Genomic DNA, 10,941 nt, shown 5'->3' with positions numbered 1-10,941 from the left:
AAGCTCTCCTTACACTGTTCAGAACTCAGGCCTCAGATTTTACTGCTGAACACAGCATTAAAAACTTTATATTGAAGACTCAAGAACAGCTAAGGCTGTGTCCTGATGTGATAATGAAGCACGGGTTAATAAAGTGAGTTATTAAGCTCTGTAAAAAGAATGAGAAAATTAAAATGCAAAGCATGCTTACTCTAAAACAGAGTAAGGCTGGTCTGCATGTGCAGTTTGCTAGACAGTATGAGCAGGCGGAAAACAGAAGAGGATAGATAACATGAGGTGATGAAATTTTACTTTTCTCAGAACATTTTTTCATTCTGATATAAACATTTTTTTTGTAATACACAAAGGAGTGCAATGTCACTGTCATACAAACTTGCATGTGTAGAACTAGTTTCTATTCCAAGTAAGGAAAGTCATCCTCAGTTGATGAGCAGTTTAAAAACGGATGTGAGAGATAATCAGAACTGGGGTCTTACAGCTGCACTCCTCATGCTTGAGTTTCAAGTTCCTCTTTAAAGTTCATTCCATTAATGTATAACAAAACTTCCCAAATCTTCCTGTCATATTCAAAAATAAAAAAAATCTACATTCAATTAATGTAAATTTCTCTTCAGAATCTTCTCGCTCAAGACTTTTTAGATCACCCACAATAAAAGTATTAAAAAACGCTCCAGTTTCAGTGGGTGAAATCTCCAGGGAACATTTTTGGTCCTGTGCGACTGTCAGCCTAAAGTACACATGTGCAAACTGAGCTCTCTGTACGACTGAAATGAAACAGGGTAAGCTCTGTGGTTCCCTTTTTCAAATTAGGCTAACATTCCTTCAACTTCCAGACAGATCAATAAGTTATAGTGCTTATCATTGATGAACAACTCTGAAATAGAACCGCAACATTTCCCTTATACTGAAATGTGACAACGTGGAGTGCAATGAGCAGAGTTCACACCTCACCTCTAAACAAATGCTACAAAACATATACTAAAACTACTTTCTAATGCGTCTGAAGTTATTTTTATAGCAAAACTTGGTCTAAGCATTGCTCGTTCATTGTTTTCAAGATGGAAGGAATATTCTCAGTCTCTAGCTGTGTCCCAATCCCAGTTCAGAAGCTGCAGTCCTCACATCTAAAAAACTACATACACTTCATTAAGATGTGTTGAACATCTTATGCTGATGTTAAAGGTAGGGCTGTTACTTTAACACGGTAATTAGATTAATTAATCAATGAATTAATTACACCGCAAATGAATGCGTTAAAAATACTACCGCGACACATCCTCAGTTCGAGCGAGAGCTGCCTGAACTTTTCTGACATGCAGCATCTCGTCTTGCCTCGGTCATCTCACATCTTCTCCTCATATCCATGCTGATCTCTCATCCAAAGAACGCACTGCTCTCACCCACAGTAGTTTACAAGCATGATTTTGACTGACAAGCTCCGCCAGACCCTGCCTTCCCCCGCTACAAAACATTATTTACTTCTATAGACGCAGTTAACGGTTGCACAGTGTCAAAGGCAGTGAACACTGACATTTTAATATTGGCCAGTTGAAAAAAATGTGGATTTACAAACCTTTTCTTCTTTGGGTATTCATTTGATTAGTGATGCGCTACAGTTTTGTAATGTCCTAGAATTCAAATTCTTTGTTTGGGGACCTTAAGCAGATATAAGATTAATTAGATCAATTCATTACAAATCCTGTAATTAATCAGATTAATTTTTTAATCGCCTGACAGCACTAGTTAAAGGAAATAAAATAAAGTAACGGACTTCTAAACTCCGTTAACGTCACCAACTGTTACAGCTGTATTCTTCCGCTGTATCCTTACAGTGTTGGAGCCCTGCCATTGCCAAATTTGGTCTCCAAACGTAGCCCCTGAATTGAGACACAGCTTGAGTGCGTTGTGTTTTGATCCCAGACATCACTACATTGTACATCTTCAAACATCTACCTGGCTATGTACATTCCACTTCATGTCAAGCATTTTTTTAACCTTTAAATACATACATACATATGTAATATTTTGAGAAACTACAGTGAATTGTCTTATTTATATTTCAGCTAGATTCGAGAGACCAATCACTCTCTAAACTGCTCCTACGATGTAATGAATAACACAGCTCATAAAGTAGCCATAAATACAGCAGACAGCTTTGACAATGTGTTTTTTTATCACTTGTTTTTTCACTGTTGATATTGTTTTTCCTTTATTAATGTACATAAATGTAATCTCTGCTAAGTAGCATTGTATTGTGGTTTGGTGAAGGAGATTGCTTGCTTGTTCTGAATTAGTTTTGCAGTTTAGGATAATTTGTCCTATGTGCATTATACCCCACTGTTGTGTTGTCATATTTCATCAATTCAAATGTTTGCTCTCCTCATGTGTTACTGTATCATGGGATCATCGTTGGGAGAGACCAGAGTTGGGACGCCCGCAAATGACGCGGTCTTGTCCTCGCTCTGGGCTGCGGCTCTTTTGGACACGGTGGTGAAGGACAGGTGATCGTGCTCCAAGATGGCGAGGCGGTCCTGGGGCTTCTCCTTCTTCAAGTAGAACATCTTCCGGAGCTGCTTCAGTTGCTGCAGCTCGCAGAAAGTTTCCAGGACCACCAGCATGACAATCAGACCCAGGATCAGGTAGACTGGAGAGAAAAGTACAGGTAAGATGAGGAATTACAAGATGTTAAAGCACTTTTTACAATTTTTGTAATTTTTTTAACAAGTTTTTCTTACAGAAAACTCATTATGCATTCCTTTTGTCCTGAAACCTGTTGCTGACAGACCTGACACAAGGGGGCACTGTTACAAAAACTGAGCAACAGCTCCCTGTCAAAACAATAGTACAGAAACACTGGAAACCCCCTGATCACCCAGTAGGTGCCAGCTGTATATTATTTTTTCTGACTTTCACCTGTGACATGCAAACTATGTTTGCCAGACCATCAAACCCCAGAAACCAAAGATGTAACAGATAGAAAACCACTTCACAAATATTATTTAAGCACTGTTTCCCTCACGGTTTAAACAGAAGTGGTCAAAAAGCCTGGAGAGGGTCATGTTAGGTCGAAAAAATACATACTTTCCCACATAAATATTCTTGGATTTGCAGGAAGTCTCATGTCTTAGTGAGTGATTGCTCTCAGGCTAGAAATGGCCAAACACACTTCAGTGTTTTATGGCAAGTGTCAGTTCCCTTTAAACTTTCGGTTTACTTTAGCTACAGCTGCTCAGAAAATAAGATGAACTGAAGGGTTAACATGCAAACATCCTCACAGATAACAGAGATGTCACTTCGATACCATAGAGCTATTGTTCACGGAGGAAGCTGTACAAATTTATCTGGTGATATTTGTGCAAACAATTACGCACTTATCACAGCCGCTCGCCTCCTACTGTATGACGTCTCTCTAGCAGCTGAGAACCACAACACGAACACACGCCAGAGCAGCTTTCGACACTCAAGCACACCCACAGCTTGTGAACGCTGGTTTGATCTGACTGTCTTTTGATCATCATTAGCTCTGACAGAGAGCTGCACAACCACTCAGAGGCTGCAATCAATAGATACAAGATTTTTCAATTTAAAAAGGAACACAGGGATTATTTGACAGATGGGAGACTGTCACATAAACAAGACATGCTTCTGGTTTAGATCGGTGTAATTGTGGCAATTTTTGTCCAAAAGAATTATATCAGGATGTGAGTGGGCTCTAAGATGCTTTCAGGAGATTTCTGGATAGAGAGCTTTTTGCTCTGTGTTTCATGTGTTCATATTCTACTGCAACGATGTTATCAGCCTGCTCTTATTAATGTATTTCAGGATATTAGCCTACTAGATGTATGAACCTGAATTCACACAGCAAAAACTGAAAACTATCAAGTGTTTGTCTTATTTCTAGTATTAATTGTCTTATTCGACTTTATACGAGCCAAGTTCACCTAACAAGTCCTGAAAAATGTCTGCTAATGGGGTCAGAAATATGTACTTGTTTAGAATTTCGTATCAAGAAATTGAGGTGTCAATTTTGTCATCTTATATCTTGAAATTAGATTTTTTTCTGGACTTATAAAGTGAATGTGGCTTATATTAAGTCTAATTACACAATATTTACAAAATAAATAATAAATAAAAACTTGTTTAGATTCAGCTTTTTACTGTGCAAGTATCATACAGTCGGTTCAACTTTGTTACAAGAGGAATTTAAAAAGGCTGAGAGCAGGATCTGTTTAAACTGGATTGCATTAACACCTTTGGCCCAGAGTTGCACGCACACTAGCGAGAAGATGTGACTCATAACAAGGCATGTGTTTGTTTTCGAAATGAATGGAGATCAGATCTTCTTTTTAACTCCACGTTTCTTTGTTCAAGACAACTTTTTACTGGACACAATGCCACAAGGTGAGGTGTTCATCAACAGTTACAAAGCCCTGTTGTTTGAAATGTGACAAAAAGCAAACTTTGTCAGTTTGTACAATCGTTTAGCAGCCTGCTATATTTAGCGCTATTCACAGCCCGGTGCTCTGGAGGCATGTCCGTATTGTGTAATGTTCGGGCATGCCCGTTATGTCCTTCCAGTCATCCACCAAGCAGAGCTAACGAAACATTACTCTTTATTTTATTGATAGACTCTCAAGTCTGAACAGACCACTGCAGAATAACTGCTGCTTGTGGGTTGGAGCAAAAATGATCACGAACAGTTTAGCCCCTGTTTTAGCCTTTAGCTTGTGTTTTAGCCCTTAGCTTGTGCTCGATCACTCTCGCATTTAGCTTTCTTCTGCTCTTCTGTCCTTTTTCTGTCTGAGAGTTAGGCTCCAGTGTCCACAATTACTAAAACATTAATCACAGAAATCGTTTTCAGCAGAGAAAAACGAAGATCTTTCTTCTCACTACTAAAGTTCATCAGCCAGTGTGGTGTTGTCATGGAGACTTAGATATGCCGTAAATCAATTTAGTCATGCTTGACCTGATTGGGAAGCTAAAAAGTTGAACAATCTATATTAACAATGATAATCTCATTTTAAATTGTGGATAACAATCAGGCATAGAAGAGAGATTTACTCAAGATTACTTATAAAGTCTTCACAGTCCCTTTAAAGGGAACTAGTGCAACCAGCACCAAAGCAAACTGTCTTATCGCACAGATTTGTTTATAGACCTTGACAAACAAACTAAAAATAAACAAGATGTGAAAAAGCTTCACTTCTGGGGGTTGCACCTTGAAGAAATTGACAGTCCTCATTATCGTATGGAGGCTTGAAGCCAAAAGTAGCTGTCAATTTTTATAACCTGGTTACTCTCTAATCTCTCATGACAGAGCTTTGTTGATAAGTTTCAGTGCACAGAGGTTGTTACAGTTTTGTAATAGTGACCCACTTTTTTATCCCCAGTTATATTGGACTTCAAAGTTTTGTCCTTTGTCCATAAAATAAAGTTGTTTTGTGTGGATTTTAATTTCTAGTGCATTCACAACTTGAAAGTTAGGGGGGCTGAGATGTAACCCTGACCTTTGTTTAAAAGCTATATCTGACACTTATCTTGCTTAAAATAGTTTTATGGGGATTAAATTCAGTTAAATTTTACATTTTCTAACACAATTTTAAGACCCTGTTCACTGTATTGCACCTTAGAGCATTTTTTTAAATTAAGTTTCCAGGAAGGGGGTCAAAAAGTGCACACAGGTGATTATCTCACACTCAGGTGGGTCAATGTTCACCATCATAAAACCTGCCATATGTGGCACTCTCACATCAGTTAATCATTATATAATAATAAGAAAAAATAGGGAGTATAAACTTAAACAAACGAAGCCAATCACTGAAGTCCGAGTCGCACATGGTGGCACAATGTTTAAATAAAGCTTTTATGGGTGTTTCCTCTCCTCATAGCGGGTTGATTTATAGCTCAGGTGGTAAAGTAAACGTTTTTCAGAGCAAACAAAACAGCCATGAAAGTTTATAACATGAAACAGGAAGTGATACAGTTTATGAGAAAAGTGCCCCTGTATTTTGCTCCAGTAATATCACAGAGCCCTGTAAGGTGGTCATTGTGCGCCTTAGCTATACTGTAATATATTATTTCAGCTATTTATAGAGCAGCTTAAAAATAGTTCTGCAGCAAACACCTCAGCCAGCTAAAAATAGCCCACAGAGAGCGTCTGAGGTTTTAGAGCTGAATGAATTCATGGAAAAATGAGCCCTCCTCACCAGTGATGGCCACTTTGTAGAGCTCCCTGAACCTCTGGTTGACGGCCTCCCCAGGTACGTAGTCTCCCAAGCCGATGGTGCTGAGGGAAATGAAGCAGAAGTAGAAAGACTCCAGGAAGTTCCAGTTGTCCTCCAATGCTGAGAAGATGGCCGCCGGGATGAGGAAGAAGCAGGAGACTGCCAGCATGGCGAGCAGAGTGGCGTGAACGATGGCTACCAGGGGCTTTGAAATGCCCCACTGCTGATGGAAGTACATTACGGGCCTCCGTGTGCTGTACACCATGATCCTCTGCACCACGGCGGTGAGGAAGAGGAGGGTGAAGGGGATGCCGATCACTGAGTAGATGATGCAGAAGGCTTTCCCGCCATCGGACAGGGGTGCTGTGTGACCATATCCTGTAGAAAACAAACAAACATCACAGAGAGACTGAAGAAATCTGAAGCGGAAACAGGTTCCCATCATCCAAACATCTGTGGGGGTTGTGAAGCAGTTCAAATATGGAAGCACAAACAAAGACTTATCGTAGTAGCTTGTTTAATTTATTGATTTATGTATTTATTTTTCTTTGGTGTTGACTCTGGGTGGATTATTTACGTTAAAGTTATTGAAAAGATGATCAGAGGTTTGATAAAATAGGAAGCGGAAACTTTTTTTTACTCTTTTCCCAACATGTAAGAGACGCTTTATACTAGATAAGAAGTTTTCAGTCCCAGCTAAAGCAAAAAACACTATGGATAATAAATAGCTTTACATCCTATACAGTTCACTCACTATATCTTATCTTAGTTACTGTACAGAGATTTAGGGAACAGATAAAATCTGCCTGCACACATGATGACAGAAAGACGTTATATCTTAAGAGGGGAGTTAAATATAAAGATTGTTAGTGTTCATTTGAGCAACAAGGAAAACGTTTGGAGTTATATCTGAGCCAAAACATAATTCAGTTCCAGTAGACAAATGATCAGAATGATACCAATCAAGATACTGACAGAAAATAACAAGCAAATACAGAGGAAGGATTAGATAAGTTTTTACTTCCTTCAGCTCTTTTTCAAACATGTAAATCAATATGTAAAATCCAGGGAAATCACATGTCAACATCAAGGTTGCACTAACATTTACTCAGTCATGATCACAAAGGTTTGGTTCCAGCAGCATATGAAATATCACAACTTTAACGCTTTTAAAGGTCATTTATCACTTTTATAATCTCTTAAAGGACATTCATCCTTTCAAACCACTTTTCTAAACTCAAAGTTAATCTCCTTTCATTGATATTTTAACTGTTAACTTGTTTACCAACAACTCTGACAGCAATTTGTTAATTTCTGTTAGTATTAGGGATTTACTTATCAAATATTTACACATTTATAATCTGATAAAATAAAAATCATAGTCAGATTACTTATATTTTTATTTCCTTTAGGTTAACAGTTAAAAAAGCCTGAAATTGCCAAAATACAACTCTAATTCTCATCCTTATATTAGAGAATGTTAATTTAACACTATTATCAGATTGGATGAGTATTGGTAGACACCAAAGCTCAGGTATTGGTTTCAGGATTTAAAACATTGGATTGTTTCAGTCACACATTCTTCGTTGCATATTATTCAGCATTTTCAGATCAACATTAGTAGTTTTCTGCCAGCTTTTCTTACTATAATCAAACTTATTCAGACATTACTAAAGTTGTCGGCATCTTTATCTTTGTTTGATAAAATGTGCTGTATAAATAAAGTAGGTTGTATGTGTTGTTTTTTCAGTGCTAGGTGTTACTGTAAAAACATAGCATGTCCTTGTGAAGTGAACCTAACATCAGAGTTAAACATACCAGCCCACACGAACATAAGAGTGCAAATGAGGAAACAGAATATAGTTTTTGGCTTTTGATGTGTGAAAATCCCCTGCAATCTACTTTCAGCATCTGCTTTTCATGCAATGCAGGTAGTTCTGTTTAGAGTCAGATTAATGCAAAGCTGCACACGGTCACCGCCCTGAGGTCTGTATTATGGTATTACAGTTAATGCCATAATGTCTGGTTCTCTGTTTTGTGACTTGCGTGAACTGCAACAGAGGTGGGGTTGGGGTGAGGGTTAAATAAGCATAATCAGGAGACTTTGGTTTGGTTTGCAGCTGATTCAAACTGTCAGTCATCATCAATTTCATAAAGGCTCATAAAATAAGACCTCAATGCAACCCCTGCACTGTGGGGTAATGGTGTGTGGAAACATCAGATAACTGATAAACTTGCCCAGGCTAAAGTTCTTGAGGTATCCCAGCGACACACACCTGTGACCACGTTCCTCTGAACTTTGCGAGATAACAGAAAACAACCCTGTTCACAGTGTCAAACCGTCTACATGTCATAAACACACAAGACGGTTTGTCTGAGCGGTTTGTTCCCGCCTGCAGGGAAAGAAGACCGTGTTTACTGAGACTTACAGAGAATGTGTTTCTTTACCTACAAAAAGTACCAAAAAGTTTGACTCTACATGAATCAAGCCTTAAACTTCACCTTTTGCTGCTAATAATGATACTAATAATAATGTTGTGTCATGTTTATAAAATGTTGTCCTTATGAGGGCAAGCCACTATCCCATCTGTCAAGACACTGCACCTTACATAACCTCCTTCAACTTTTCTATGTGTGGACATGTCACTATGATTAAGAATGGAGTTGTTGTTTTTTTGTATTAAATCAACATATAGTAGTCCAGTCAGTTAGGGAATATTCAATATTATTATTAAAAAGCCTTGGTATTGGTATTAAGTATTGAGACTTAAAAAGTTAGATCCCTACATTATATGTTTAATATTATTGTATGTGTATAAGATAGCTTATTGGCTTTGTGAAGATACTATGTCATCAAATTAACAAGAAAGGAACACCTTCCTCAAAAAAAATAAATAAATTGTAGTTTCTTCTGTCTGTCTGGTTTGTTTTTAAGGTTTCATTTCTTTCGTTATTATTATAAGGCCTGTCATATTGAGATCTCGTTTCTTTCGCCTTGTAGTGCATCCTAAAATGAAACAAAAACTACAAATTCTTAATTAAATTGATCGAATTTTGTCATAGCAGCAGCTCACAATCATCAGTACTAAGAGAACATTATGCAGGGTCTGCTTTATGTCCTCCTGATGCACCTGATGTGCAGGATCATCACTCTTCTGTTTGGCCCGGAGGTGACCGTCTCTTACCTGTGGTGGACAGCACCGTGCTGGCGAAAAACAGCGCTGAGGTGAAGTCCCAGTTCCAGTTGGCTGAGGCATTATTGAGGATGGAAACCCCATAATTACTGGCCTCCAGGGCTTTCTTGAGAAACCGCTCCAGACGCTCCTCGGACAGACATTCATTTTCCTGAAGGAACTGTTTTTTAATGGCCCTCAGCTCCTGGCGAAGCTGGTCCTCATAAGGCAGCTCCACCGACGAAAAGACGACAGCACCAAATATGAGATAAAGGATGTACCCCAAGACCAGAGATGCAAAATACCACGTCGATTTGTGAGTCTGGATCAAGCGCACACACGAATTGCTGGCGAGGGACTGAAGCATTCTTTCTCGTTTTTGTGTTACCGAAATCTATGAATGTAAAAATACACAATAGTGACTAATTAAACCGGTTTTTGGGTTATATTAGGGAAGTATTACCTGTCCCTCAGAGAAAGATGTTGCTAACGACAACACTGCGCTTCCCCCTTTGTGAAACCTGCTGTGGCTCCGGAGGCGTTCACGTGTAGTCGAAAATATCACTATCGACTTGTATTTTGAAAGTCTTGACTGGAGAGGGTGAGACTAGACGTCTAAAAGGCTGTACACTTGGCTGTACAGATCGACTTTTCTCTTCAGATAGATTAAATTCAAACAAAATAAAGTAAAATTTGACATAACAATGTCCATGCGATTTTATTTCATTCATTATCATTCGAAAAATCGCCAAACCGAACGCTCCTGGTTATAGGTGTATTTTCGAGCTTTGAATGACACGTAAAGGCATCATATGATGTGGAGGCGACAGAGGCCGTGTGACGTCAAGACCCCCCCCCCCCCCCCCCCCCCGCGCGCCTCCAGGTAGGCGGGTGTACGTGTAGTGTTTTTTCAGTTTCAATTCACAGCCATCGAAAAGCGTCACTTAGTCATTTTCCAAGTGTCAACGCCCGTTACTTTGTTACTCAATGAGATGAATACAAAGAAGTGTGGCGCATCGATACGCATGAAGGTTAATTATAGAGAAATTAGGGGCGTGGAGTAATGGTTCGGTGGCCTCAGAAGAACTGGCCTATCAAGCTGCAGTAGGAAGAAGCAATAAATTATGGTATCAATATTATAATTTAAATGCTTTTCCTCTTGTTGTAAAATGCTTTTTTATGCCTCAGTAACTTTGACTACTTTGTTTATGAGTTTTCAGTTTTAAAGCCTTTTTTAAAAACACTTTTACATAGGCCAATGTACAGCATCCTGCATATGTATCCATCCTGTGATACTTTTCCATCTGTTTTTACGCAATATTATTCAGATTTTATGCCATGGGTGGACAAACACAAAATAAACTGTGAATTGGTTTTCTTGACCAACCACTGACAATTAACCACTCAAAACAGGCCAAAACAGGATGATGTTGAAGCGAATTATTTTTAAAGAATAAAACATGTCACAGTGGAAAGATGTGATGTAAGCAGTTGTGACTGAACCAGTATGAATTTCAGAATGTGTGGCACGTGTCCTCAAACAG

General features: G+C 38.7%; 1 protein-coding gene across 1 annotated transcript; it reads right to left on the bottom strand.

The window, feature by feature from the left end:
* Positions 1-1,670: 1,670 nt before the first annotated feature.
* Positions 1,671-9,934, bottom strand: kcnk1b (potassium channel, subfamily K, member 1b). The gene is made up of 3 exons (XM_074676601.1): positions 9,410-9,934; positions 6,207-6,602; positions 1,671-2,644 (listed from the first exon to the last, which is right to left on the bottom strand). Exons 1-3 carry the CDS (start codon positions 9,762-9,764, stop codon positions 2,388-2,390), a joined length of 1,008 nt encoding a protein of 335 aa, XP_074532702.1. The 5' UTR covers positions 9,765-9,934; the 3' UTR covers positions 1,671-2,387.
* Positions 9,935-10,941: the final 1,007 nt, after the last annotated feature.

This window comes from Halichoeres trimaculatus, unplaced genomic scaffold, assembly GCF_033239565.1.
Source record: "Halichoeres trimaculatus isolate MK-OKI-2021-1 unplaced genomic scaffold, fHalTri1.1 fHalTri1_scaffold_8, whole genome shotgun sequence".
Taxonomy (NCBI): domain Eukaryota; kingdom Metazoa; phylum Chordata; class Actinopteri; order Labriformes; family Labridae; genus Halichoeres; species Halichoeres trimaculatus.
The sequence above is the reverse complement of the archived record's forward strand: the minus strand, read 5'-3'. Positions and strand labels throughout refer to the sequence as shown.